The sequence below is a fragment of the Falco biarmicus genome, chromosome 4, assembly GCF_023638135.1.
Source record: "Falco biarmicus isolate bFalBia1 chromosome 4, bFalBia1.pri, whole genome shotgun sequence".
NCBI lineage: Eukaryota > Metazoa > Chordata > Aves > Falconiformes > Falconidae > Falco > Falco biarmicus.
The window spans coordinates 40,874,548-40,901,414 of record NC_079291.1 but is presented as its reverse complement, the minus strand read 5'-3'; the positions used below and the strand labels follow the sequence as shown (position 1 = coordinate 40,901,414).

At 38.6% G+C, this 26,867-nt stretch overlaps 1 protein-coding gene across 1 annotated transcript; it reads right to left on the bottom strand.

Annotated features, from left to right (window-relative positions):
• Nucleotides 1–9,571: 9,571 nt before the first annotated feature.
• Nucleotides 9,572–25,989, bottom strand: ARL5B (ADP ribosylation factor like GTPase 5B). Its single transcript, XM_056334827.1, has 6 exons — nucleotides 25,748–25,989; nucleotides 17,739–17,799; nucleotides 16,320–16,467; nucleotides 13,634–13,717; nucleotides 11,792–11,943; nucleotides 9,572–11,560 (listed from the first exon to the last, which is right to left on the bottom strand). The coding sequence occupies exons 1-6, from the start codon at nucleotides 25,791–25,793 to the stop codon at nucleotides 11,512–11,514; spliced, it is 540 nt and encodes a 179-aa protein (XP_056190802.1). The 5' UTR covers nucleotides 25,794–25,989; the 3' UTR covers nucleotides 9,572–11,511.
• Nucleotides 25,990–26,867: the final 878 nt, after the last annotated feature.

Genomic DNA, 26,867 nt, shown 5'->3' with positions numbered 1-26,867 from the left:
AAATGGATTCTAATAAATAGCTGCTGTCTTGCAACTTACTGATAAAAGAGCAAAGGGAAAATATTTCAAGAGTTTGTATTCATCTTTGAAAGGTGCTGAATCCAAGAGCAACTGTTGGATGGGAAAAGCAGGGTTAAGAACAGTGTTTGGGCCTTTGTAGGATCAATACAAATTTTGTTCAGTATCCACCGGACAGACTTCAAAGTGTTATCTACAATTTCCTTTACATGCAAGAGAAATTTAGATATGTATCCTTAAAAAATCGTTCATATGTTCTTATAAGTCTGAACATTATTCTTTCAATTGGATTCTTCTGCTTGTTTCTAATTATAGTGTACTCAGCTGAAACCTACACCCAACTTCTAGTTAAGCAATTTTTAAAAAATGCATTCAAAGTCTTTCTCAACACTGGAGTTTGAGTATTGGTGATGAAGATATATTGTTGTCAAACTTTAAAGCTTGGGCAAAAGCCCTTTTCTCAACATGGGATTAGAATAAAAAATGTCCAAGCCTACTACCTGATAACGACTTTCTTTTTGACTCTGGTCAAACTAGTGACATTTCTGCTCTAGTTCTGTTTGTCTACAGAATGGAATAAAACCTCCAAGGGGATGTGGGAGAAGCTGATGGAAAAAATGAAAAGCACTCAAATGTTTTAGTGAAAACACCACTTTAAAAGTGCAAATTTGAAAAATAAGGGGCCAGAAATTAGAGGTTTGTTTTGTAAAGAAAATGGCCATATTTTTCTTAAAATTGTCATAGAGGATTTTGACCACTGTTAGCCAGCCAGCAAGATTTTTTGAAACATGTTTTCTGAGATTCATTGAAAGACTCAGTAGACATTTTCCTGGCCAACAGTGCCTTTTTATTCATTTAATTCCAAAAGGTCAGTGGTTACATCTGAAAATTTTAACCAATACTTTCACTACATTTTATCTTTGTACCTTTCATTTCAGCTTCCAGTGCCTTCACTGGTAATCACGGCCATTTCTGGAGAAGAGTGCAGTGACACCAAAATCATCTCTGCAGGCAGATCCACTTTATTCTTTGTGGATGCAGTGAGTGCCTCGTGTCACTGTACAGCACAGAAGCCTCTGCGTAGGGCTTTGGAGACAGCTTCTGAGGGCTGGACAATCCAGCCACAGAAAGGGTATACCTAACCAAATCAGGGTATGAAGATCTACAGGTCAACTTAGAAAGCATGTTCAAGTCCTGAAGTGTGTGTGGTTTTGACACACTTCCACCTGAGCAGCTTTAGGAACAGCATGGAATCTCACCCTATAAACTCAGAGCCCAGTTGAGCTCAGTCATGACCACTCCCACCCACCCCCACAGATGTCTAAAGTTTTACCCATTAAACTCTTTGGTACAATTCATACATAGAAGTTACTTCTGCAGCTGTAAAAGATCCGCTGCAGAAACAAATAGAAAGTGAGTTTCAAGAAGTTCTTGTTCAACACTTCATTAAAGAATATCCTTAGAGAAGAGCTGAAAGAAATTATGGTCTTACAGACTTCACTCCCTCAGGTGCCCCACACTATTCACCACTTCTTTTTTTTTCAGTATGGAGGATGAGCCCTTTGAAATTATACAAGTCAATTCCACCTGTAATGAAGATTATAAAGCAGTAACTTTCATTGTGGACATAAAAATGAAGTGCTAATTGTTAGGCAATACTCTTGTCAATAGCAATAATGTAAATATTTTTTAAAAAAAATTATAAAGGAAAACACACAAAACACGAGACCATGAAATATAAAGAGAGAATTATAGAATCTCATTTGCATTTATATAAGATTGTTTTTTCCTCTTGTGCATATTTCAAAGTATTTTGCAAAAAATAATTTTAGATTCTGTCCATGTGCTGCCCAGCTGAGGATTGAATACTGTTCCATGATTAAACATGAGGACACTACGCTTTGCAAAGCAATGAAGGAAAGAGACTGGAGGGGAGCTATTTTGCTGTCTTCCCAAAATTAACACTGCTTTTACCTGTGAACAGTTCTAGTCTACCACTTCAATTGCAAGGTCTTTGGTTGCACTGCCACTGCCTTTTGTGAGGTTTCCTGCTTCCAGACTCATTCCATCCAGCATAAACTCCAAGTTTTAATCAGAGAATGAAACAGAACTAGCCTGAATTCTGCTGGATGTGCAAAGAGAGAAGTGAAAGGAGTGATCGGAAAAGGATGAACTGAGAAAATATGAAATAAGAAGCAATGGCAGAAATAGATGAGTAAGAAAACGATATATTCACCTTCATGTGCAGCGCTGCTCATTATTGAGTACTGCATCCTATCACTGCAATTGCTTCCCTGCACTTTCTTCTACCTTTTTCTGTCTCCATCCTCACTGCACAGCATTTGACTTGAAACTCCTTTGATATTTTACAAGTGTTTAAGTATTTTGGAAGGTGCCAAGCACACGAGAGGATACTGATATTACACATACACACTAAATTGACACCTTCGCACATATAGCTTGTGTCTTTCTAAAAACATAATTAGACCAAAAATTTTTCCAAATATTTTCATATTTGGAACAGACTGGCGATGTTTTGCATAGATCTTTCTTCAGGCCTGAAATAAAACCAGTGACTTGTGAACTAGAAATAAACTGAGAACAATTGTTTTGAGATTATTTTTTGTTCATCAACAATTAGAGAAACGGTGGCTTTAAGTGTCAAACGGGTGGCTAGAGGGGCAGGTGCAGTATAGCACCTCCTCTGGGTTAGCCAGAGAAAAGCAGCGTCCTTACTCCAAAGTGTCCCTGTCACTAAAAAGGCACCTTTTCTTTGGTTGGTTGGTTTTTTTTTTTAATCTAGAGTTCCATTTTATACAAGAAGCATAGTTGAAGGTCCTCATTTCACCACCACAAGAACGTGATCATGAACACTTGTCAAGAATTCACATCGGCAACCAAGCCTCATGCATAACCCAGGATTGATGAAGACAGTAAAATTTTGCAGTCATCAGCAAGACACTCCTTAACAGAAACTGGTATCCTATTCTGTCAAATAGCACCACATCTTTTTTCTTATTATGAATTACCGTATCTAAAACAAATGCATACAGCTTTCCAAATGACAGAATTACTGAAGAACTGGTAGCAAGTCATGTCACCATGCTGTACTGCTTTGCTCCACTCCAACCTTTCCTCAGCAAGAAGTATTTCAACACTACAGTTTAATCTTTGTTCTGGTTTCTCCTCTCACCCGTATCTGATTATCAGAGAAAAAAAAATCTTGCAGGAACAACTGTGCCTTAGATGCTTCACTTATATTCACAAACCATGCAGCATTTGGTACCACTTTACATTCCCTAGATCTCTAATTTCATATGATTTTGATAAACACTTAGCACCAATTGTACAAACTAGTGAGAATTAGTTTCACAGGAGACATGGATTACATCAACTGCAACAGAAATATTTTGGGCAATGGAAGATTGTTGGTGGTATTGCACATTTGGACCATTGCTATTTTGAGCACTACTTACCGTTAAAGATGATCTAAACCTTGCAACAAAACTGCTATTTCACTTGAATTTAGCCTTCATATGCAATAAGTATCTAGGAAAGACTAAAAACCCTCATCATAGCTAAACACACAGCAAGGTATATTTTAGAGGTACAACTGACAGTCCAAATGTTACAGATCCCAGATGTTCTAGGCATTCTGAGGAGTAGTAGTTCAACCTTGCAGAGCCTTAGAGGAACAACTGTCAATCAACCAAAGCTCAAAAAGTAAGGCATGTCATGGACAGGAGACAAGAGGTTATTATAAAAATGAAACATCTCTGGAATTGTATTCATTTTTTTGTTGTCTCCATTCTCAGATGGAGCAACAATAAAAGGTGTGAAATATAATTCTAACCATAAATAATAATGTGTTTTTTATTTAAAACTTGCCATAAGCTTCCCTCCCACACAAGAAGTGATTCAACTTTCCTCTCCTGTGTGCTTTCTCCATTGTATCTAAGCATGGTCCCCACGATTTAGCCAGTGATACCTCGGTAAAATGAAGTGGATGTGTATTTTTTGAAATCCCTCATGTGGATGCTGAAGCACGCAAGCTAATGCAGGTCTGGCACTGTTAAAGTGGTCCTTTCCTGCCATCTAGGGGACACGTACTGGTGTGCAAACACAGATTGGTCTTCACAGTTACATATAGGAAAACTTTCTATATTAAATGCTTATCTCTGCCCAGCAAAACCCAAATCAACTTGAGGAGTAGCACAACTAACAAGAAGCAAACACAACTGAAGAATAGCACAACTATTTTATGAGAGACCATATAGTAGAGCATAACAGTTTAATTCTGGCACAATCTTAAAATTTTCTACAGTAAATTTCAGTTAAATGCCTAGCAAAATATTGAGGTGATAATCTAAGCCTTGCTTTTACAGCGCACAGCCATGTCTTCTGAGCTACTCAGCTATGTGAAAAGCCTTTTGATCTTCCTGGATACCTCAAGAGAGCCAGACCTGTGCTGCTATAAACAATGTGTGACTGTCAACAGTCAATACTGAGAGAAAAAAGATTGAGATGTCTGTGGTCCCAGAAAGTAAGGAAGTCAGAAAAACCATAGTTGTATCACACTGATATTACAAAAATTTAGCTCAGTTCCAGAACTTGCTTTCCAATACATCATTCACATGAAGCACTTTCTCAGAGCCTCATTCTCCTGCCTGCATGGTGCACGGCCACACTGTGCAGACAGTATGCACCTTTCTATTGCTCTACCCTAAGAAGCAAAACACAGAAAAATTGAACATTGAAAGATCATCAAGTTAATTTTAGAAGAAGTTAAAAGTTTTTCCAAGATGCAAGTTCCTATTGCTAGTGTTGATGTCATGGTCAGGTTTTTTGTACTTACTCTCTTCACTGCTGCCTTCTGGGCTCTTTCACAGGGCAGACTCTAAAAAAGGAAAGAGCAAATTCAGCTAAATACTAAGCATAGTCAAATGCACACACAAAAATCCCAACAAGTTTTTTTCCTGTTCTTCTGTTTGTATTTTTGTTCTTACTTTGGAAAGGAACAGTCCACCAAAACAAACACCCTCCACTAAAAGAAACAAAGACCTACGTTTCCCATGGCTGAGACCATGTGAAAGTCTCTTTAGGATGAAAGTTGGAGCTTCTCTTGAGATGATTTTAAGATATTTCATGAACTGGCTACAGCTGCGCAAGATGCAGGCCCTGATTCTGCCCCAGTGAAGGGATTGAAGATGAAATGCTTTCACTATCCCCTACACTTGAAGTGACAAAGTTACTCTACTTCAATACCTCTTCACCAAAGAACACACAAACAAAACCCCACAAATCTAACAGAACAACTCAATTTTATTTTTATAAAATAAATTTGAGCGGCTACGCCCAAGTCCTCTTCCCATTACTTTGTGCAGTGTGTTTAAATAGCTAGAAAGAATCACTGACTTGGGGACAGTGAAGTTCTTTTACCGCCTAGGCAAGAAGTTCCAGAAAAGACAACAAATAAAAAGCCACAGGCCAACACATTTACAGCAGTAGAATACAAATCTGTGTAAGACATTAATTTCTTGAATTGGAACATAGTGTATGCCTGCTCAGCATAAACAGAAATTTGACACTAGACCAGCACTGCTGCTAAAAAAAAAATAAAATATCTTTCTCTTGATATTATATTTATGGAATTTGTTATTCACAGAAAAGAAAGGAAGGTCTCCTGCAAGATCAAGGTAACAACATACATTTGAGAACAAAAATCTCAGTGGTGAAGAGTGAACCTGAAGTTTTATACAGAAGAACTTGCAAAGATTATAACTAGAAAATTGCTATTGCCCAAAGGCATCGCAGGAACCTGTGGCATGGATCCCAAGCGTTAGTACAGCATGCCTTGCTAAACTTCAGGAAATCTGTGCCCCTGTACCAGAAACTGTTGTCCAGGTTCTGTAGAACATCCAGCTAGGGGACTCTTTAGATCCCCAGATAAGATGCCAGCAGTGTCTTGAAAATGGAGACTGCTTGGGGCTACAGGGTAAACATGAACAAACTGAGACAAGGTACTTAAGCTATGTTTTTAGAAAAATAAATAAATAAAAAGGGAGATAACAGTGAAATGAGATTGGATTTACCAAGACAGCCGTATGAGGAAAATACGGGTTACTTGGTAAAACCTATAGCTTGTGACAACCTTCTTTTTTCTTGTACAGTCCCTCACAGGCCTTTGTCAGCATCTTTAGACAAGACAGTACAAGGCAACAATATCTTAGAAGGAAGAAAAAGAAAAAAGAAAGAAAAAAAATTACAAAGGCTCCAATTAGAGACAGGATGGAAAGGTAGTAAGTCACCATCAAGAAATCAAGACAGCTTGCTTCCGAAGCCGGACCTCACGGTGAGTACAGACTAAGCTGGGTACACCCTTAATGCAAACTGTCATGAACATACTCGAACAGTAAAAAAACCCTACAATACATATTTTGGACCTCTCAAACACATTGAACATTGCACTTAACGCAGTAAATTTAAAGTCTATTCCATGAAAGGAGAACTTCCATGCCTATGAAAATCAGTATGTTCCAGCTTTGGTTTTCTAAAAGTAAAGCATTTTTAAGTCTGATTTGACTATCTACAGCGACATCTGCATAGTCTTAAAGAAGTTCTGAACTATCCTAACCTGTACCTATGAAATTTTCTCTTCATTTAACATAGGCTTATCTTTCCATTAATTTAAGAAACTAAAGCCAACAAGCATGTGAGGTTTCCAGGTTTGTTTTTTAAATGTAATAAAAAGTATGGTTTCAGAAAGGCAACTTTATGCACAGCATTTTGGGAGGTGTATTCCTATGGAAAGCTGCCTGGTGGAAAAGGCCCTGGGGGTGCAGGTGGACAGCTGGCTGAACCTGGGGGTGCCCAGGTGGCCAAACAGGCCCATAGCATGCTGGCTTCGATCCAAACAGTGTGGCCAGCAGGGCTGGGGCAGTGAGCATCCCCCTGTACTCGGCACTGGTGAGGCTGCACCTCATAGACTGTGTTCAGTATTTGAGGGATGTACAAGAGGGACGTAGAGGTGCTGGAGCGTGTCCAGAGAAGGGCAACGAAGCTGGTGAAGGGTCTGGAGCACAAGGCTTAGAGCAGCTGAGGGATCTGGGGTTGTTTAGCCTGGAGGAGACTCGGGGGGCATCTTACCGCTCTCTATAGCTACCTGAGAGGAGGTTGTAGGCAGGTGGGGGTCTGTCTCTTCTCCCAAGTAACTGTTGACAGGACAAGAGGAAATGGCCTCAAGTTGCACCAGGGGAGGCTTGGATTGGATATTAGGAAAAATTTCTTTGCTGAAAGGGTGCTCAAGCATAGGAACAGGCTGCCCAGGGAGGTGGTGGAATCACCATCCCTGGAGGCATTTGAAAAAATGCATAGATGCAGTGCTTAGGGACATGGTTTAGCTAGGGACTTGTCAGTCCTGGGTTAATGCTTAGACTTGATGATCTTTAAGGTCTTTTCATCCTAAATGACTCTATGATTCTGTCTAGGTAACAGCATGTGAATATAGGCACACAATTTGCTACTCTGTCCCTTCTGCTTTTAGAACATTTTCAAAACTCTGTATTCTTTGGGAATATTTTTGGAATTGCTGGGGAAAAAGGAAACTTACTATGACATTAAGATGGTCAAAATTAACACACTGAGCAAAGACACTAAAAGTACTTATTATTTAAAGCCTATTCTTATGAAATAGTGTTGGGGTTGAACAGGAAAAAAAAAAATGAAGTCAACTGGGTGTACTTCTCCCCCCATTTTCACAACTCAAATTACTCATCTGTCTGTAAATATTTCTCTGCAAGTCATGCTTTGTCCAGAAGCTTTTTTTTTAACAAAAAAACCAGAATACAAATGAAAGTACAGTCTCTTACAAAAATTACTTGAAAAGCACAAAAAAAGAAAAACTGAAGTAGTTTTTCACCAGTTTTTATCTTCCCCAAAACCATATTTTGGTGTGTTACAATATTTACATTGTTAAATAACTACCAGTTCGTAGAATTGCATTTTTAAACCTGGAAAAATTAAACCTGCACATTTTACAGGGGGTGGGGCAGCATTTCAGTTCACAAAGAGCAAATGAACTTTCAAAAATTTTATATATGAAATGCTAATAAAGAACACCTACAATTTGCAAGCTACAGTAACTGTGAACTGTAGGGTAAGGAAAGAAAGAAAACTGTTTCCTTCTCAAACACAAATGACCCAGTTTACGATGCTAAAATGTACAAAAGGAAAAGGAAATTTGATGGCCACAAAATACATGGTTTTTTCCTTAGTAAATGGTTTTCACTCACCATAGGTTATCGAAGCAGATAAAAGTTAACTGGACAAAAGAGAGAGGAAGAGTAGTATGCTCCCTACTCAATTATCCAGCCTATTTTTTCTAGTACTTACTTATGCAATAAGGCTTTATTCAGTCCTAAAATTATTAACAGGGAGGGAAACATTAAAATTACCGGATCTACTTAGTAAAACCAGTTAGCTTAGAGACAAACACATCAGGGAAAGGGGAAGGGAAAGTCTTAGCGTAAAACTTAGTTCCATTTCAAAAAAACTAAGAAAATTCAGTTAAGCAAAAGAGCTTAAGTCTGCAAAGACTACTTTCAAAAAGCTGATCCTGCCAACCTCATCCAAGCATGACAAAAATTGTTCAAAGGTCCATGCTTACAGAGGCTGCCTAAACAAATCAGAACTACTTCTCTCTTAATATGACGGATTATTTTAACACAATGGGTCTGATTTTATAAATTAGACTATAACATGCAGATCAATTACTTTGTTACAGTATTCTGTTTTTCTGATATTTTACTCAAAAAGGTTTTTAAATGCTTCCTTATCCTTCTAATTTTCTAATTTCCTCTGAGAAGCTGATTGTTCTTTGTGAACAGTATACTATATGCAGAATATTTTTGAAGTGAAAACTCTCTGCAATATATTCACTACATACAGATTAACAAAAATAATACCGTGTTTAGCAGCACAAACACACATGCAGTGCTCCAAAGCACATAATTGTAAATAATATTTTTATCAAACCACTTTTAGTATGACATGCTCTGAAAGTGATTAAAATTAACCCCCTAAAATTCAACACCAAGCCTTTTTCAAAAAACAAACCACAGCATCACAGATATTACAAATTGAAAACTTGTAGAAAATGTAGTAAGGTGATCAAAATCATAGCTATTGTCAAGAATGTTTCCTTCTATAAAGATACTCAAAGTTCTTAAGTATTGGGGAATTAAGAGAAAGCTTTAATTATTCTGATATTCCAAGGTCTACAATGTGACCATTTCTTCTTATTCAAAGTAAGATGTATTACTTCAGGTGAGACCGGTTTTAGTAATCAAACTATATATTTATGAATGGTTTTGCCTGGAAAGTGTTAGCTATGAAATCATGCCTTTTTTTTTTTTTTTTTTTTTTTTAATGAAATGGGCTATACATTCACATAGTGCTTTTTATAAATATTCGGGATTACATTCTGAACTACATAAAAATAAAACTGAAAATAAATATAATTTCCAAACTGAAATTAAGACACCAAACAAGAAACCTCATTCACATATCATTTTATTTTTTCATTTCATTTCATAATTTGCTTCCTTAATAATAAAACAAATCTTATTTTCACACATTAGAACAGTTTTTAGCATAAACATCAGAGCAAGAGGCTTTAGTATCAGATTTTAACCTTGCCTTGCATTTCTCGTTTTTCTTTAAGCACTACTTTTCACTGATTTAAATTATCTTCTGAGCATTTTGACTTGATGCTCAACACAGGCTTTCTCCTAAACATGACTTTTGCTAACGAGCATTAATATACAACTTCATTCAATCAATCACTGTTTCCACATACATTCAAAGCCTTCTTTTTAACACTTATGACAACATATTTGCTGATACTTTTAAAATTTCATTAATCTTTGTTTCAAATAAAAATGGAAGCAAACTGAAATTTACAAAACAAAATTTTATTAAAGAAAACTTGAGTGTGCTTGAATTATCAAAATAAGATTTAACAGAAACAGTTTGTCATTAAAGGTCTACAGTCAATTAGCAAAATTGTTCTAGTAACCAGACTCCACACAGTTTTCAGGCATGCAAAAGCAGAGAATGGTGCTTTTGGAAAGCCTGCCTAACATTTTTGTAGGTTAGATACCTGACTGCTGCTGGGATTCCATTAGGAATTGAGTGTCTGCTACTGTTTGTTTGGGTTTTTTTTTCCTCAGATGGTTTCTGGCACCTAATGTTCTCCATTAACTTCATCCAGAACTTTAGATTCTCTTTACTGATCTAACTTCATCCCCTTCAAATTGAATTAGGAGTTAGTACATCCAATCTTTCACCACCTGTTTTTCAAATGGAAGCCCTCTACTTTTTCAACTTTCAGTTCCCAAATTTAAGCTGAATGAATATAATTCGAGCACTATAAAGAGTTCTCTGCTCCTGCAAAGATGACTACAACCAAAAATCAAGGCAAAATATTTTCTCTGGAACAGAATCTGAAAACATGTTTGATAGTAGGTAAATAAATGTCAAGATTAGCTTCACTCTGAAGTCCACAGATGGAGCACCATGACTCTGTTCTGTTTATAAATCTGGCTTCCCTTTTGATTTTGCATTCATTTATAAAACAGCACTCTCACTAAAAGTTGAGGAAGGCTCATGTATACAGTATTTAAAATTTTAACAGATTACAGCAAGTCTACATGTAACACTGCCATGATTCCAAATCTAATTATCAAGAATTTGTTTTATTTTTCAAAAGGTATTCAAGTTTTCAATGACTAAACCAGCACTTCATAACAAAAGTTTTTATCCACTGTACAGAGATGTATTTTCAAGTAAAAGAATCATATCCTAGAACTACTTACCAAATAAACTGAGAATGAAATAGATTTCTTTTAAGGCAGAAGTTCAATTATATACCAGGTTAAAAGCCACCACAATATTAATTATAACTAACTCGTTTGACATGTAAAAATTTGCATTCATAACTAGTAACTCCCGTGCTAGCTAGAACTCTACTGATGTTCCAGGAAGCTCAGCTGGAGATATAGTTACCCTCAGAGGCTAAAGCTATGCCAGAGTAAAGTCAACCTACTCACTACTTTTTCATTATTAAACAAACTGCGCTCATTTATGTTAATAAGTTATATAAACTATTTAGAAAGAGGAAGTATGAAATATTGACAATGACAAAACAGATTTTAAAAAGCTATCATTGAAAAAGTTAGAATACATACATATTCAGAGGAATTTCAATGCTTAAAACCAGATTCACAATGTTCATCCAGTTGCAGATTAGTGTACTAAAAAAAGTTAAGAAAATACTTTGTGTTTCAGTTCAACTGCACTTGATTCAAGTACAGCTTGGGAGTTGGGTGATATAAATTAAATATGGTCACTGCCTCAGCAGCCAGAAGTAGAGAAAAATGTACATGTTCACAGGATAAATAGAAGTCTCTTCTTTTGACGAGGGGCAGGAGGGAGCTATCTCACTCCAATACGGGAGGTCATCCACTCCAAGCCTTGGCATAATCTGGAAGACAAAGAGATGTTATATCGGTACTAGTTCTAGTCCAACATCATTACAGAATTTGCAAATTTGGAGTTTAAGCGATGAAAAAAATCCACAAAGTTCAATAAAGAAAAGGAAAATACAAAATGACCCTCTGCAAAGATTAGAAATAAATTCTTTCAGGAAATTCACGTTGGTGTTAATAGTATTCTAATTTACCACACATTACTATACTAAGCAGTAAGCATTTACCCTTCTCCTGTCAAAGCACAACAGGACTGAATGTGCCATGGGTGATCCTTTATGGAGCTGAGGGTGAGGTATGTAGATATTTCAGCAGCTGTCATGCAACCTTTCATGTCCTGCTTGTTCGCAAAGATGAGAACTGCAGCCTTCCGCAAATCCTAGAAGTAATTTAGAGTATTCATAATAGTTATTATAAAGAACTAAAGGGTTATTGCATTAACTGAATTTCTTAAAAGAACTGTATTCAAGCTAATCTACAATTATACAGCAGCATGGAGTTTTAACACATTAAAAATTAATTACATTAAGAATGAAGAAACCAATTTATTCAGAAGCATTCTCTACAACGGAGAATGAAATTCTAACATACTATATGACTAATCTTTTGGTATTGACCACATGTTCATATGTTAACTAAAGAAGGTCTTGTTAAAATGTATTTCATAAAGCTCCAAACCATCCATCCAGCAGAATTATTACTGGATAAACATTCCAAAATCTACATTAGATATTATTCAAATGGAAAAGCCTACTAGATATCATTCCCTTGAAAATACTTTTGACTTCTTTAAACAAGTTCTGTAGTGATTAAAGCGGTAGTTTAAGAAAGCTACCTAAATTCTTGTAAGTTTTATCTTGTTCCAAAAAAGGAGCTCTAATAACGCTGCAGCAGCTTTAGTAAAAACAGAAACTAATAAAATGTTGGTTTGTTTCTATATGGAAATTAGGATACCACACAGCAATGAGATAAGAACTGGGATGTATGGTTTTAGGAGTGCAGAAGGGTAAACAAATGCAATATCCAGGAAGCTGACAGTTGTAATTAAAAGTGTTCAATACATTTCATTGTATATTGAATTCTGAGACGATTTCTCCATCAAGAAAAGAAAAAAAACCAAACAAAACACCTTTCTGGTTCAATGTTGAAAATGCACTCCTACATGTAATCTAGTCTAGGCCTACCAACGGTTTTCAAGGGACAGCGTATTAAAATCTTTATAACACTGAAAGCTAATAAACTACATGGGAAAACTTCACTATAAAAAGTCATCTTCCCACCTTTTTGGTAGTGTATTTGCTTCTTACTACCAGACCCAAACTACATTAATATTAAACTTTAAAGTGAAAACTCACTTATTTGAAACAATGCAAATCTCTCAGCGAAATGAACTTCAGTTACTTGCACTATACTAAATCCTCTTCCTTCAAAAATGAAGATCCTTAGATTTAAAACAACCCTAACTTAGCTTGAGTGTGATCACAGAAGGTTTTAATGGGCTTTAGCTAATCCAATATAGATGTTAATTTAGGATGTTTGAGGGAGTTGACCCAGTGTTGAAGAGTCGTCAATACAACATATAATAATAAAACTACAAAAAAAAGTAATTCAGAAGGGAACTGAACTGAAACTGATTTATCCACAGTATTATACATGTGCCTTAATTTTAAGGAACAGGACTAAAACAAACAAAAAAGAGAAATGGAATTGCCTACTTTCTAAAATAATATAATAAAAAGTTTCTTGACATTTTCAACATTTAACAGAAAGAGAGAGAGTGTGGTGGTGAATCTAGTTACATTAATATGAAGCTTAAGGTTCTTTTACAAGTTCAACATTTGTAAAGAGTGATTTGATTACAATCAAGCAAGTCCTATTTCAAGAGTGCTTCATAGTAATTTTCCTATTTATTTATGATTTACGTGGTTTTAAAATGTGACCAACATACACATACATTTAGGCTCAGAGATTTTTTTTGTGACAGTGTAATTTTTGTTAACATACGAAGCATGTAATTTTATTTGACTGTTACAACAAAAAACCCCTACTATCCCAACTCCCCACTGTACCTCATGAGCCAGCATTCTATAAAGTTCTTCTTTTGTAATAGAAAGTCGCTCTCTATCAATGCTGTCAACAACAAGAATGATGAACTAGGGGAAAACACAATAGTACAGTATGTAAGTGCAAAGTATAAATTTCAAAAAGCACGTTTTCCTACCACAAGTCTTCCTATATAAGACAGACATAAGACTTTCGGATCACACCAGAAAATAGAACAAGAGGTTTAAAATCAGTTTTTGGCTAGAGCCCTGGGATTCATACATGAAGATTATAGTTTCAAAATTAAAAAAAAAATAAAAGAAAATAAAAAGATTGTGCTTGTAAATTTCAGCACTGCTACTAAGATCTGCTTTCACATACTATGGTTAAATCTCTTTGGTGGATCTTCAGGCCCTACATCATACCCAAAACAGTGATGTAGGCACCAAAAGCACCTACAGGTAGTGGATTACATTTAAAATGTGGATGACAAAATTGATATACTGTTATCAAAGAAAACAGCTATTACTGTCCACTACTTGCCTACTCAGAAAACTATAGGGTGGGTTTTTTTTTCCAGGAAACTGAAATCGAAGCTCCCTCTCTTGAAAGAAGCATTTTCAGTAATTCATCATCATCTTACAAGGCTTAAGAAATATTACCTCCTCAGAGTAGTACATAGACCTCAATAAGCTATCTATAGGGCTTAGCACTAAGTTGTTGCACAACACCTTAAAATTTGCAAAGGACCCGTGCAACTGGCCTCTCACTCATGACTTTGCACCCTTCCAACTAGGCACCTGGAGATGGCTGCAGCAGTGATTTTATCCTTACCATTCCTGCAAAGCACATTATTCTCATAGCCACCCATGCATTTGTGAATCCTGAGACACTGCTCGGTCTGGTATGTCAGGTGTCCCATGAGAAGCCATTGCCACTGGTATGAACGTTAACTCTTCTACCCTACTCTTTCTGCCCCTGGTTTTGCACCTTCTATTTTATAGCTCTACACCAGAGAAGAAAGAGACCTGGCATTCCGCAGTAGGCATTACTCTAGTAAATGCTCATAAGCATTACACAATAGTATGTGTACACAAACTGTAACCACTGATCACTGCTCTGCCCACAGTGTGCTCCAAGCAGCGCTAACAGCATCATAGGTGGGAACAACGAGTAGGGAGATCAAGCATGTTCTGATAAAAATTATACAGATACTGGGGTGGGGCGGGGTGGCAGTGGCAGCAGTGAATTACAGGGAACACATGCTACACTGGAGAGGAAACCAAGGAGGTGACATTCATCTGAGAGACACCATCACTTCTCTGCCCAGATGGGAATCCTTCTCTCTTTAACTCCTTGTTGCCACCACCACCCCCCGCCCCCGCTGATAACTTAACCAACGTAACTCCCTCCCCCCTTTCCTCTCCCCCCAAATCTTGTGTCTGTAAGCTTGTCTCAACATCCTTTCGGTGAGAACACAATCCTACTCTTAAAACAGAACTGCAGAATTAGGCATTTAAGTTGAAACTAATTGGGGCAGGTATGCACTGAAAAGCTTATTTGTGGGGTTTTTACATTACTCCAAAGATTTTGTTTAGATTGCTTCAATTTACAGATACGGAAAGAGAGAAAAGAGAGATAGCAACAAAAATGGAGGATTATAAATCACCACTATAATTTTCCAACATATGCTCCAAATCACTTTGCCTTATAAAATTAATGAGATTCATTACCCACTGAAAATGACCACACGGTATGAAAAACGGTATGAAATACCAAGTCAATTTAATGCTGCTGTGACTTTGAGATGTCTAGCAGATGAGGAAGAACAGTACCTATCAGGGAAGCTAGGATTAGCATACTAAACAGACCACTTTTCTTCCTCAAATATTTCTAGCAGACAAAGCTTCTAAGCAAAGAGAAAGTTCTTCTTTCCAAGTGCTACAAAGCACTGGATTTCAAACACTTACTAGCCAGAATATGATTAAGAACAACCCAAAAGGATCAAAGAAAAGAACTAATAAATCCATCGCCCCAAATTCCAAAATCAAAGATTCTCAATGGACAAATGTCAAGAATGTATTGTTATTGTACCAGATAATGCTGGCAGAAGTCTCTTCACCCTCATGTGCATTTGTCTTAGATGTAGCTATACTTTTCTAGGTAAAATAAAAAATAAGTTTAGAATACCAGAGATGAAGGTTGATATGTCATCACCAGACTTTCAGTAGATAAAAAGTTTCTGAACATCTGGGGTGGATCACTATAATCTGCCCTCCTTCAAAGGGCAGCACAGGACAGAAAACCTAACTTTACAGGAGGATGGAATGCTCATATAGTAAGTAATATTTACAAGAGATCTCTGCTTTTAGTAGAAATGGTAAGAAATTAAATAGAATTTTTTTTACATCAATGTAATCTGGTTTGGATTACAGAGGCTACATTTGATTGTCTAGGAGAAAAGTCTACCTTCACAGTTTATACCACAGATCAAACAACATTACTGTAAAGAATACAGGAAAAATACTTCAAATATTACCAGAAAATTGGCTGCATACCAGAGACATCATACACTTTTTGGGTTTATTCTTTCTCCAAAAGACTGAACAATAATACAGCTGCAATCTTTATATAAATCTACTAATATTCCTAATAAATAAATTAAGTACAAAAAAATTAGTGAATTTGAGATTTCAAAGCAGCTTCTCATACCTCTGTGTTTGAGTAATAGGTATTCCATGATGACCGTAATGATTCTTGTCCTCCAATATCCCACATTAAGAAATGAGTGTTTTTCACCACTATTTCCTCTACATTGCTTCCTATGGTTGGAGAAGTATGAACCACTTCATTCATTAAGCTAAAGGAAACAATACCATACCATAAAGACCAGCCAGTAAAATCCACAAGGCCTGTCACAGCTCAATTACAACAAATCTATTGTAGAAAAGGTAAGTATGTGTAACTCTGATAAAAAAAAAAAAAAAGATTAAAAACATAGGCATATTTCAAAAGCCATACATTTGAATTTTTATAGAAATAAAGTAAATATTGAAGAACAATTGTTTAGTAAAAAGATTAGTTCAACCTGAACTTGGACTAAAAACCGTGGTTGAAAAGTTCTAGTGTGCTTTTGTAGCAAAGACTATAGACACGGTTAAAGACACCAGCAGCAACAAATAAGCACATAAAAGGCTTACAACAAATGGATAAGCACCTGCATTGCAAGAGGTTTCCCTTTTTAAAGGACACGCTTTATCAGATACTTAAAATGCACTTGTTCCAAAGCAGAAGCTGCTATTCTAAGGATCCCAAATAAGGGGAACGCTAAACTGCAAAATATAAATCAGAATATAATCTTATCAGAACACTCAACTTAGTAACTCAATATTAAAAACAAGTTCCAAAGGACTGTTTGTTTACATAGCTGAAAATGTCTCAGTTCTACCTTAAACTTTGTCAAAACTACCTAGAAAAATGTTACTTTGGAAAACATTCATCCTCTGCTGCCTTTGTACCCAAATACATTTGCAGTAATTTGGCTATATCCTCTTACTTTTCCACAATTACAATAGCAATTATGTTCCTGCCAATATTCTTGAATTTATCATAGATATTCTTGTAATGCCAGCAAGATTTGGGTGCAACTCTGCTATTTAAAATGCTTAAGGTAGGACCTAGACAAGATAAAATACTATTTTGAGGAATCCTCCATCACAGATTTTTGACACTGGTATTAGGAAACATTTGGAAACATTTATGGATTTTTGCAGAGTGGTGACAATTTCCATTAATTTAAAAATCACTTTCTTCTCTGCATTTCTTGGTGACAGGATTATGTCTATGCTTACAAATAAAGATAGGCTTTGACAGCAACAGAACTTGCAGTTCACTTTGTCCTTGTGTGTACAATCTTGTTATTCAATTTACAGTTCAGTTTTAAAACATTGCAGTTCCTTCACTTATCCTTTAAATACTTACTCTGTTTAGAACACCAGATATACCATTAATGTAGAAACTGTGATCTAGAACCCTAGAGTATCCGCCAGGTTGCAAAGCTGAATTTTCAATGATTAAACAGTGACAAATATTAAAATGTAAACAAAACCCCAAAATAGTTCATATACTTACAATTGGTAAAGAATAGTAGTCTTTCCAGCATTATCAAGTCCCACTATGATTACTTTGTGCTCTGCATGTACACAAAAAACAAGAATAAATCAGGGGAAACAGAATAAATCAGTGGAAACAGCAATAATTATAATTCTGTTTAATCACTTTACTGAAGAAAGCAACTGCTTGTTTGTCTTCTTTCAGTAGCTTACACAGAATACTGGTGACTTCAGGACAGGAAAAAACCAAGAAAATCCACAAAGCCTCATCTTCTCTTGAGACTACAGTCTCAGGAGAAGTCAGTACTGGAAGTCTGCATAAAGGAATGGTTACTAATATGACTACTTTTTTAAAAAAAAATCTAGTTTTAGAAAGAAAACTACAATGAACAAATATAGTAGTGTATCACCTTAAGAACATCACCAAACACCTAAAGACTGCACAAAATATTAGCCTAACACTCAAAGCTCAGTAATAACCACTTACGGGACCACCATCTTACTCGCACAGTAAGAACTAAGAGGAAAGCTGTATTTTGAACAGATCACAAATTCCAACACTGCAGTTTCTGAACTGAAAAGTCACAGAATGGTCGAGGATGGAAGACAGCTATGGAGGTCACCTGGTCCAACCCCCTTGCTCAACCAGGGCCACCTAGAGCCAGTTGCCTAGGTCCGTGTCCAGATGGGATTTGAGTACCTGCAAGGTGCAAGTTCAACCTCTCTGGGCAGCCTGTGCCAGTGCTCAGTCACCCTCACAGTGAAAAGGTGTTTCCTGATGTTCAGAGGGAAGCTCCTGTGCTTCCAGTTTGTGTCCACTGCCTCTGATCCTGTCACTGGGCACAATTGAAACAAGCCTGGCTCTGTTGTCTTTGCACCCTTGCGTCAGGTATTCATATATATATTAACAAGATCCCCACTTCAAGCCTTTTCCTCTCAAGGCTAAACAGTTCCAGCTCTCTCAGCCTTTTCTCATATGTGGGATGCTCCTGTCCGTCATCTTTGTGGCCCGTCACTGGACTCTCTCCAGTACGCCATGTCTCTCTTGTACTGAGGAGCCTGGAACTGGACACACCACTCCAGGTGAGGCCTCACCAGTGCTGAATAGAAGGGAAAGATCACTTCCCTTGACCTGCTGGAAAGCCCATCTTATAGAAAACTGACCTTCAAGCTGCTGCAATGTTATTTTTTTCCAGGCACAGGGGAAACAAAAGCAAAACCAAACAGAAACAAGAACACCCCCACCCCCCCCACCCCGAACTTAGATGGTTATCTATAGTTAATGCTTAGACTTTCAGATACAGCAGCACAGCCAATTAGAATGATGGTTCTTTTGATATATATGTGAAGTTTGAAGATACCAATCCACTTACTGACAAAAAAGCAAATCACTTGAGAGCAGAGAATTTACAAATGGATACTAGAAGTAAAACTTGCATAAAAAGTCTGTGAACAGACTAACTTTTGAAAGGGTAATATTTAATATTCTAGGGCACTTATTCCAAAGCAAAACATGGTTCACAGCTTAAAGATTTCCTCTCAAATGCCATATTTGATCTACAAGACTTACAACAAATTACTAAAAGCTCAGAAGATCTATTATAAATATTAAATTGGTGGGGGTTTTTTTCCCATAAGTGGGTGGTCGAAGGAAAAATAGAAGTATTTTTGTTTTGGGTTTTGGGTTTTTGAAACCCATTTACATATAATAACCTAGGTCTTTTCATTCTGAAAGTGATTTTAATAAAATGTCTCTTGCTTGGGACTTTCAGTAGTTTTGTTATGTGATACAGCCCTAACAAATGTTGAAATGTATTTCATTGTATAAGTTCCCCTACTGATGCATCCTGCCAACACATTCCAAGGAAAGAACATTTTCTGGCCTTAAATCCACTGTATCTTTAACCCCATAAACAGCACCACCAGTAATTAATAACCTTTCCCAATACATAAATGGTATGAAACCCTCTCTGCTTTCAACTCTAATAAACCATGCCACATTGCTAGACTGTCAATCTCTTCTTCAAATCCAGTTAGATTTACAAGGATTTCAAAGTTCAAACATAGCAACACCCTTCTGCTGTTTTCAAAACAGCTACATTGTCAACTACTGCCTAAGAAGATTACTTTACTTTTGCAACATTCTGTTTGAGTTATTTTCAAGGAGGAAAAGAAAAGGAGTCCCAGCCAGGCATTACACTGCTTTTTCCCACCTTCAAATCAGAATACAATGTTTTACTTAGGAACAAAAAAGCAAAGTATTGGATGAAACAATATCACACTACTTGCAATGAAAAAAAAATCTCCATTGAGATGACTGTTTTTGAAAGCCATTGAAGCATGAATGGTTCAACTCTAGCTGAGGAACAAAAGGTACAGCTAATCTGCATTACTCCATAGTCAAATGGTATTCTATACAGTAACTGAATAAGCACAAACAAGAAACAACCACACAAGTGTTAATTAATGTTGATTTGGGGATGAAAATAAGATTAAAGCATCGGTTTCCACCTTTTAGCAGTGGCAGTTGCTTTTAGAACTGCCATTACATTTATGCCATACATTAACTACATTACATTTAGAACATTCCATTACATCTATGGTAATGGAAAATTCTTCAGAATTTCTATCTGGTTAATTACAGAATTTTTACTTAAAAACACTGCCAAAATAAGACAGAACAAAATTTTAGCAAGACAAGGATTTGTTTAAAAGAGCAACTAGTAGAAGATAGATACTACAATTAAAAGAAAGGACAATTATGGATTAAACCATAGGCAGTGATTTATGCTCATATTTATGTTCTGTACTTACAGATTAAGTCAAATTTCTCCCTTTCACTGGCTGGTATTCAAACTCAGGTTGGGTTCTAGTCATGAATATCTCCCCAATCCACCATGCTCTTGGCAAAGAAAGGAGAAAATTCATAACAGAGTTGCCAGAGCAGAAGAGCAGCATCTTTATAAATCAGGTAGAAAGAGCAGAAAAAAATAGGTAGAAGAAGTAGGTATATGCAGGGAAAAACCCCCACAGTATTAGGCTACTGTTTAAAAGAATCCAAAGAATTCTGTTATATCAACCATCCCTGGCAGACTATTAAAACATATATATATATATATATATATACACACACACATATATATATATATAGTATTGTTAAAAAAAATATCTCTGGCAGTCTAGTATTATAAAATGATAGGACAGTGAAGATGATCATCTTGCATATGTTAGAAGAAAGATGTAATATGCTCCTTTCTTCATTTACTCGTCTATATTTCTCTGTGGTAAAAGGACTCAAAAGTGAAGATTAAATTCTCACAACTTTGCCCTTTGCTCTTTCCAATTTGCAAAAACTAAAACTAAGAAAATAATCTAAATACTTTAATGATGAGCAAGGCTCTTCCAACATATTTGAAAGAAAAAATGAATACTGGACAGGTTACCAATATTTTTTAGGCCATGAAATACAAAACCCACATCTAGTCCCAAAGAACAATAATCTTGAGGACTTCAAGGCTGAAGACAGAATGCAAATAGAAATTTGCTTAAGAGGAGGCAGGAGGAATAGCATTTTACTAAGCTTCAAAGATACTTCAATACAAGGATTCATACTGCACACTAAAAGCTACCTTAGAGTCTTCTTTCAAACACAACAGAATGCTTAAATACAGCTGTATTTCCAGACTTGATTACAAAAAAGTAGTGAAACTGACAATAGTGTTCAGTAATTGCTGGAAGCAAAATCCATGGGTTTTCCAGATAATGATCTGCTAACTTGACTGTCTGTACAGTCTGGGAACTGTCAGCAAACCTAAGGGAAGTAAACAGTGGAGTTACAGAAGTTCAGCCACCTTGACTTAGAGCTTATCATTATTTGTCTTATAGCAGTTTTTTTAACACATATAGTATTTATTCAGAGCAACGCGGAAGGTTTTGAACAACTACCATTCAAAAAAATTAAAAAACAGATTTGTGAACTTCTTGCAGAACTCTATCTACCACACACATACCTACAGGAATAAGGTATTGACAACTGTCAGAGTTGCCTTTATCAGGGTTGCTGACATTCACTTCTGTTTTTTTCCTTATAGTTTCATTAAGAGCAATCATTATAGTATTGATAGAATGGTAAGTCAAGCAAGTTTTATTCAGCTGCGCTTTAACACAGGCAGTAAGTTAGTTGCTCCACCATTTATATTACTACATGTTGCTCAGAATGTGCCATCTGAGTACTGAATCACAGCATAAGCACATTATTTTTGAAGTCTGACATACTATTACAAGTTATTTTCAAAGTAAGTTCAGTCTCAACTTATGACACTTTATAACAATGTTTAATGGCTGCAGGGCAAAATATTTTAAATGGAAACAATGTTTGGGCAATGTTTTTTGTCAATTTCATTAATTAGGAAAAATAATGAGGAAGCCATCAGTAAGACACTTAGAAAAAAAGTCTATTTTTAAGTCAATTGTTTCTCTTGTAAGTACCTCTATTTCAGTTCACACCATTCAATTACTAATTGATTAAGAGACAATAGGTATTGAGAGCTGAAAGACAGAGAAGTGCTAGCTGTCCTCCCTCCTCCAGGCTTTAACCTCTCTTCTCATCTCCATGACTTCAGTAAACAGGAAGATTAAGACCCTGAAACAGCTTTGACCATTACCACCATCAGCCACTGTTTTAAAGACTACTGCCAAGCTCAAACTGGAAATTAATCCTTCCAAACACATCCACAGAGCTAAACAGATATTCCATGACAGACTGTGCTCAGGGCAGAGACTGCTAGCCTTCTCCTCTTTCATTAGTCACTGACTCACAGATCAGCACAGGCATCACCCCGTTTCCTTAAACTGCTCTGCGATGCAGCTTTTCTTGTTCAACAATCCCACATGCCAGATTTGGAGAGTAGATGGTGCACTGCAATGGAAAAGCAAGTGCATTCTACCAGGAGAGCAGGAAAAGGAGCTAAAGGCTTTCCCCTCCTAGAAGTTCCCATCACAGGTCAAAGCCACACAACACTATTTCAACCATTGCACTTTCCACCATCACCACTCTGGGTCTGCCAGACTGGGCTAACCATAATCAATATGGGCTGAACAAACTGGAATATTTTTTGCTGCATGTATAGTGAGTTGAAATAGGATAGAGAGATTCAACTCCCTGGCAGGAAAACACAGATCATAGGGCTAAACCAGCTGAACACAAATATTAAGAAAAGCTGCTGGAAGAGGTCAGTAGGTAACATTAGTCAACAGACACTTATCAGTAAATGTCTTTAGAAACAGATTAGGTCAAGTCTCTTGACCTTCCTTACAGTACCTCATCTTTACCATTGGAAAGGATGGTAAGAAAATCAAATTGCAAGAGTAGTAAAGATGATATGTAAATTAATAAAATTACACTCAATGTTAGTAGGATCTCAGGTACCTTCATTACAAGGCTTTCCTGCCAGGCAGAAGTCACTCAATGAACTCAGATTTCTATACATTGCACATCTACTCTAACTGCACTGAATCCTACAGCACAAAAATGCATGGGTCTTATTTCAACATCTTAGTTATCGTAAGATGTGCATTTTTCAGAAAGCTACCAACAGATCTTCTTCCTGTCTGTTAACAGTATTAGCTCAACAGTTGGTATTTCTTCCACGTTGTCCAAACATTATTGATCAAATACCTTGCAGATTTGGCATTTTCAGCTCAACTATTATTCACATTTATAAAAAGCAAAACTGCAGTGCATAATTAATACTTGACTGAAGTGCCAACAATTTCCTGTTCTGTATCTTCTAACACTTAGGCACACCTCCTCCCCCATGCTCTACTTGATGGAAGACAGATGGCACTTTCTAAATCTTTGTTTTGTTTAACCTTTCATTTTGCCAGTATCAAGCACTTCAGACTATCAGCACAACCCACACTAGCCATGATGAACTGATGCCATGCTCACACAGACTGGGGTCTATTTGCATCTTTGGAATATTCCCTCTGTATAGTCAAAGTCATTGTGTAAGCTACTGTGCTAGTCTGCTCAACAGTTTAATGGGACAGTCTACGAATTCTCCAAGAAATTGTCTAGATTTGATGTAACTCGAAGACCAGCTCAGTAATCACTATCCTTTATTATTACCAATAATATTATTTGAAGGAAAAAAGTTAAGTAGAGAATAATTTCCCACTAGATGGGGGAAAAAAATATGTTTGAAGAGAATTTTCTAGGGTGGAATTTCAATTTTGGCCATGAAAAGAAACTCACTTTGTTCTCTACAATCACCACAAGAAGAAGGGGCAAAAAAACCCTCAACAAACCACACCAAAGAGAACCCCAGCAACAAAACAAGATCAGAACACACCTCAGAAGCCTCTCCTTGGGACAAAAGCCAAATGGTAAGTATTTCACGGTATTGCCCTATCTATCTCAACTGTGATAATATTTTCTGTTAACATTTTAAACGTATAAATAACTTTCCTTTCAGAAATTAATATACAGTAACAACGGTTTTTCCACTAATGAAATGGAATCAACATAATCTAATGTTGTCATGTACTAGCAAAAAACCAAAGCAAACTCAAAACCTCTTCCTTCCTTCCTGAAGATAAATATTGACATAATAAAGTACCATATAGACCAATACTAAAAGCTACCAGAAGTTATGTCCTGATCAGTTCTCTGCTTATAAATGCCTCTTCAGAGTTCTTCATGGAAGGAGTTGCAGATTACAGTACTCTATGAAAACCAAGACAGTACTTAATAGTTTTCTGGAGAACAGGGGAAACTTTGAGTCTTACCACATGGGTTTTCCAGTTCAAATAAATAAGAATCTTCAAATAAACAACAGCAACAAATTCAGAAGACTGTTCGAAGACTTCAGGAATGATACGGTGGAACAGTGTATGTGGGGGAAAGATAAATAGCCTGGATCTTCCTCCTACACCCATTCCATGAAAAGACAGTTTTGATAGATGGATGTTAACATGTACACACACTGAGGCTTTGCTCTGGTATTTACAGAATTAGAACGGGTTATGTGCACTCACAGTGACAAGATTATTCAAGGGACACCAGGTGTACCTGCCTTCCAAAACTTGGGAAATTGTGTTAGTAACATGTTGAGCACTGCACGAAAAACCTTAACTACCCTTTGAGTAACTTTAAAGCAGGAATGAAGCATACATTTGGAAACCTGATGGGAGAACAGTATCAGTTTGCCTGTTCCAAACTCAAAGCCTCAAGGAAAAACAACACAAACGATAAATTCCTTATTTTATTTTCTCACCAAAGAAGGCTAGGTAAACAAGGTTCATCAAAACAAATAAGGTAACAAATAAAACATAATTTTCTATTTTTATGATAACTGTCTGAGCTAGAGGTGGTGGCCGCCACAAGTTTTGAACTCAGGATTAAGGCATGAGCCATGGCTGCGGGGCTGGGTGCGCCAGGAGGGGAGCACGGAGAGCTGTCCCCTTCCCACCTCACTCTGGGCTTCAGAAGTTATGTTCTTGGGGCAACAACGCAATGTAACTAGAACCTTTGCCTCAAAGGCCCCAACACAAGTTTGGTGGCTTCCTCCTTAATACTGAAGATAAAAATAGCACGACTTTCACAGCAGAGCCCGAGTTAAAAACGGAGGATCTGCAAAGACAAGACCTTCCTTCACCGTCCACCGAAGCTTCAGCCGCTACAACGGTGGAAGATCCCGGCTGAGCGGCAGCAGCGCCAGCAGCGCCGGCCGCGCCGCCAGCCGGGAAGCGCCACTCGGGGTCCGCCCGGGACGGCCGGGGTGCCCGGGGCGGCGGGGCCGCCTCAGCGGGGAGAAACAAAGCCGCCCCGGGCATGAGGCGCCGCGCAACCAGCGCCCGAGGCGCCGCACAAAGAAAAGCCCAACTTTAGCCTGGGCGCGCCCTCCGGGCAAGCCCGGGCAGCAGAGCCGGCCGCCGCCCCCCGCCCGCGCCCCCTCAGCCCCGCTCGCCCCCGCGCCGCGCCGCCCGCCCCCCGTCCCCGCAGCCAGCGCGGACCCCCGCGCCCACCTTGGCTACCGAAGAGACTCCACAGCTTGGCGAAGATCAGTCCCATGCCTGGCCTCGACTCCCCGCCGAGCCCCCAGCGCACCCAGGGCTCAGCCAGGCGGCGGTGCCGGCTCCGCGGCTCCCTTCGGGCAGACGCAGCCCGCAGCGGCCCCGGGGCAGCGGCAGGGCGGGGGGCGGGGGGACGGGCACACGGCACCGCCCCTCCCCCGGCCAACGGCCGCACGGCGCGAGGGGCGGCCCCAACGCCTACGCGCCTGTCGCGCCGCGTCACGCCGTGCGTCATCACGTAGGCTCGCGGCGGGGCGGTGCTGCGCGCGGGCGGCGGTGGGGCCGGGCCGGGCTTGTCCCCGGGGCTGGCCAAGAGACCAGGGGTCTGGGGTCTCGCACGGCCGGGGAGCGGGGAGCCGCCCCGCAAGGGAGGGGTGCGGCGCAGTACGCTGCTCTCCCGGCCGGGGTGGAAGCGGCCCCGGCGCCGTGGCCGGCCTGCGCTGGCAGCGTTCTTTCCCCGTCACCGTGTCGTTCGGCCGGGCGGTGCCGTGGCTGGTCCGCGGTCTTCGTTGGCGGTTGGGAAGGGCTTGCTGTTTTTAATGCTCTCGGTTCTTTCCCGTATAGTAAAGCATTACAAACGCCTTTTCAGCGCTGTGCTAGAGGTTCTTGCATATCGACCCGTTGCGTGGGTCCCGCAGGTTTCTTACTCGGCAGCATCTTGGGGAGGGCCAGTGTAAGAGCACGAGCTCTGCTCCGCCTTAGTGAAGGAACCTGCAGGCACTTACCGGCAGGAGGGCTAGAAATACAAAACCTGTCATTTTAATCCACCCAGCAGCATTTAAGCTTGGTCATGTGGGGAAGAAAAAAGCGCTGCACCAACGTTTTGTCAAATAAGTTTCTTTATATACTGGAGCTGTATGTTGAACTCACGGTCTGAGCTGCTGCAGCGCCGCAAACTCATTGCTGCCCCGTAACACAGGGACACGCCGACCCTACCACCGGCAACGGTGCGGGCAGCTGCTCCGGGACTCAAACGGCGAAACCCCGGAGAGGGAGGAGGGCGCTGCGGCAAAGCGGGCTCTGCCCGCGGGGGAAGCTCCTGCGGCGGCAGGGGTGCTAAGGGTGCTGCTTG

Excerpts from the sequence above, each read along its gene's own strand:
- ARL5B (XM_056334827.1), bottom strand. The coding sequence starts at position 25,793 with ATGGGACTGATCTTCGCCAAGCTGTGGAGTCTCTTCGGTAGCCAAG. Across the intron at positions 16,468-17,738 it reads ACTACTATTCTTTACCAATT|CTTAATGAATGAAGTGGTTC; the intron begins GTAAGTATATGA and ends TGTTTCCTTTAG. Across the intron at positions 11,944-13,633 it reads ATAGAATGCTGGCTCATGAG|GATTTGCGGAAGGCTGCAGT; the intron begins GTACAGTGGGGA and ends AATTACTTCTAG.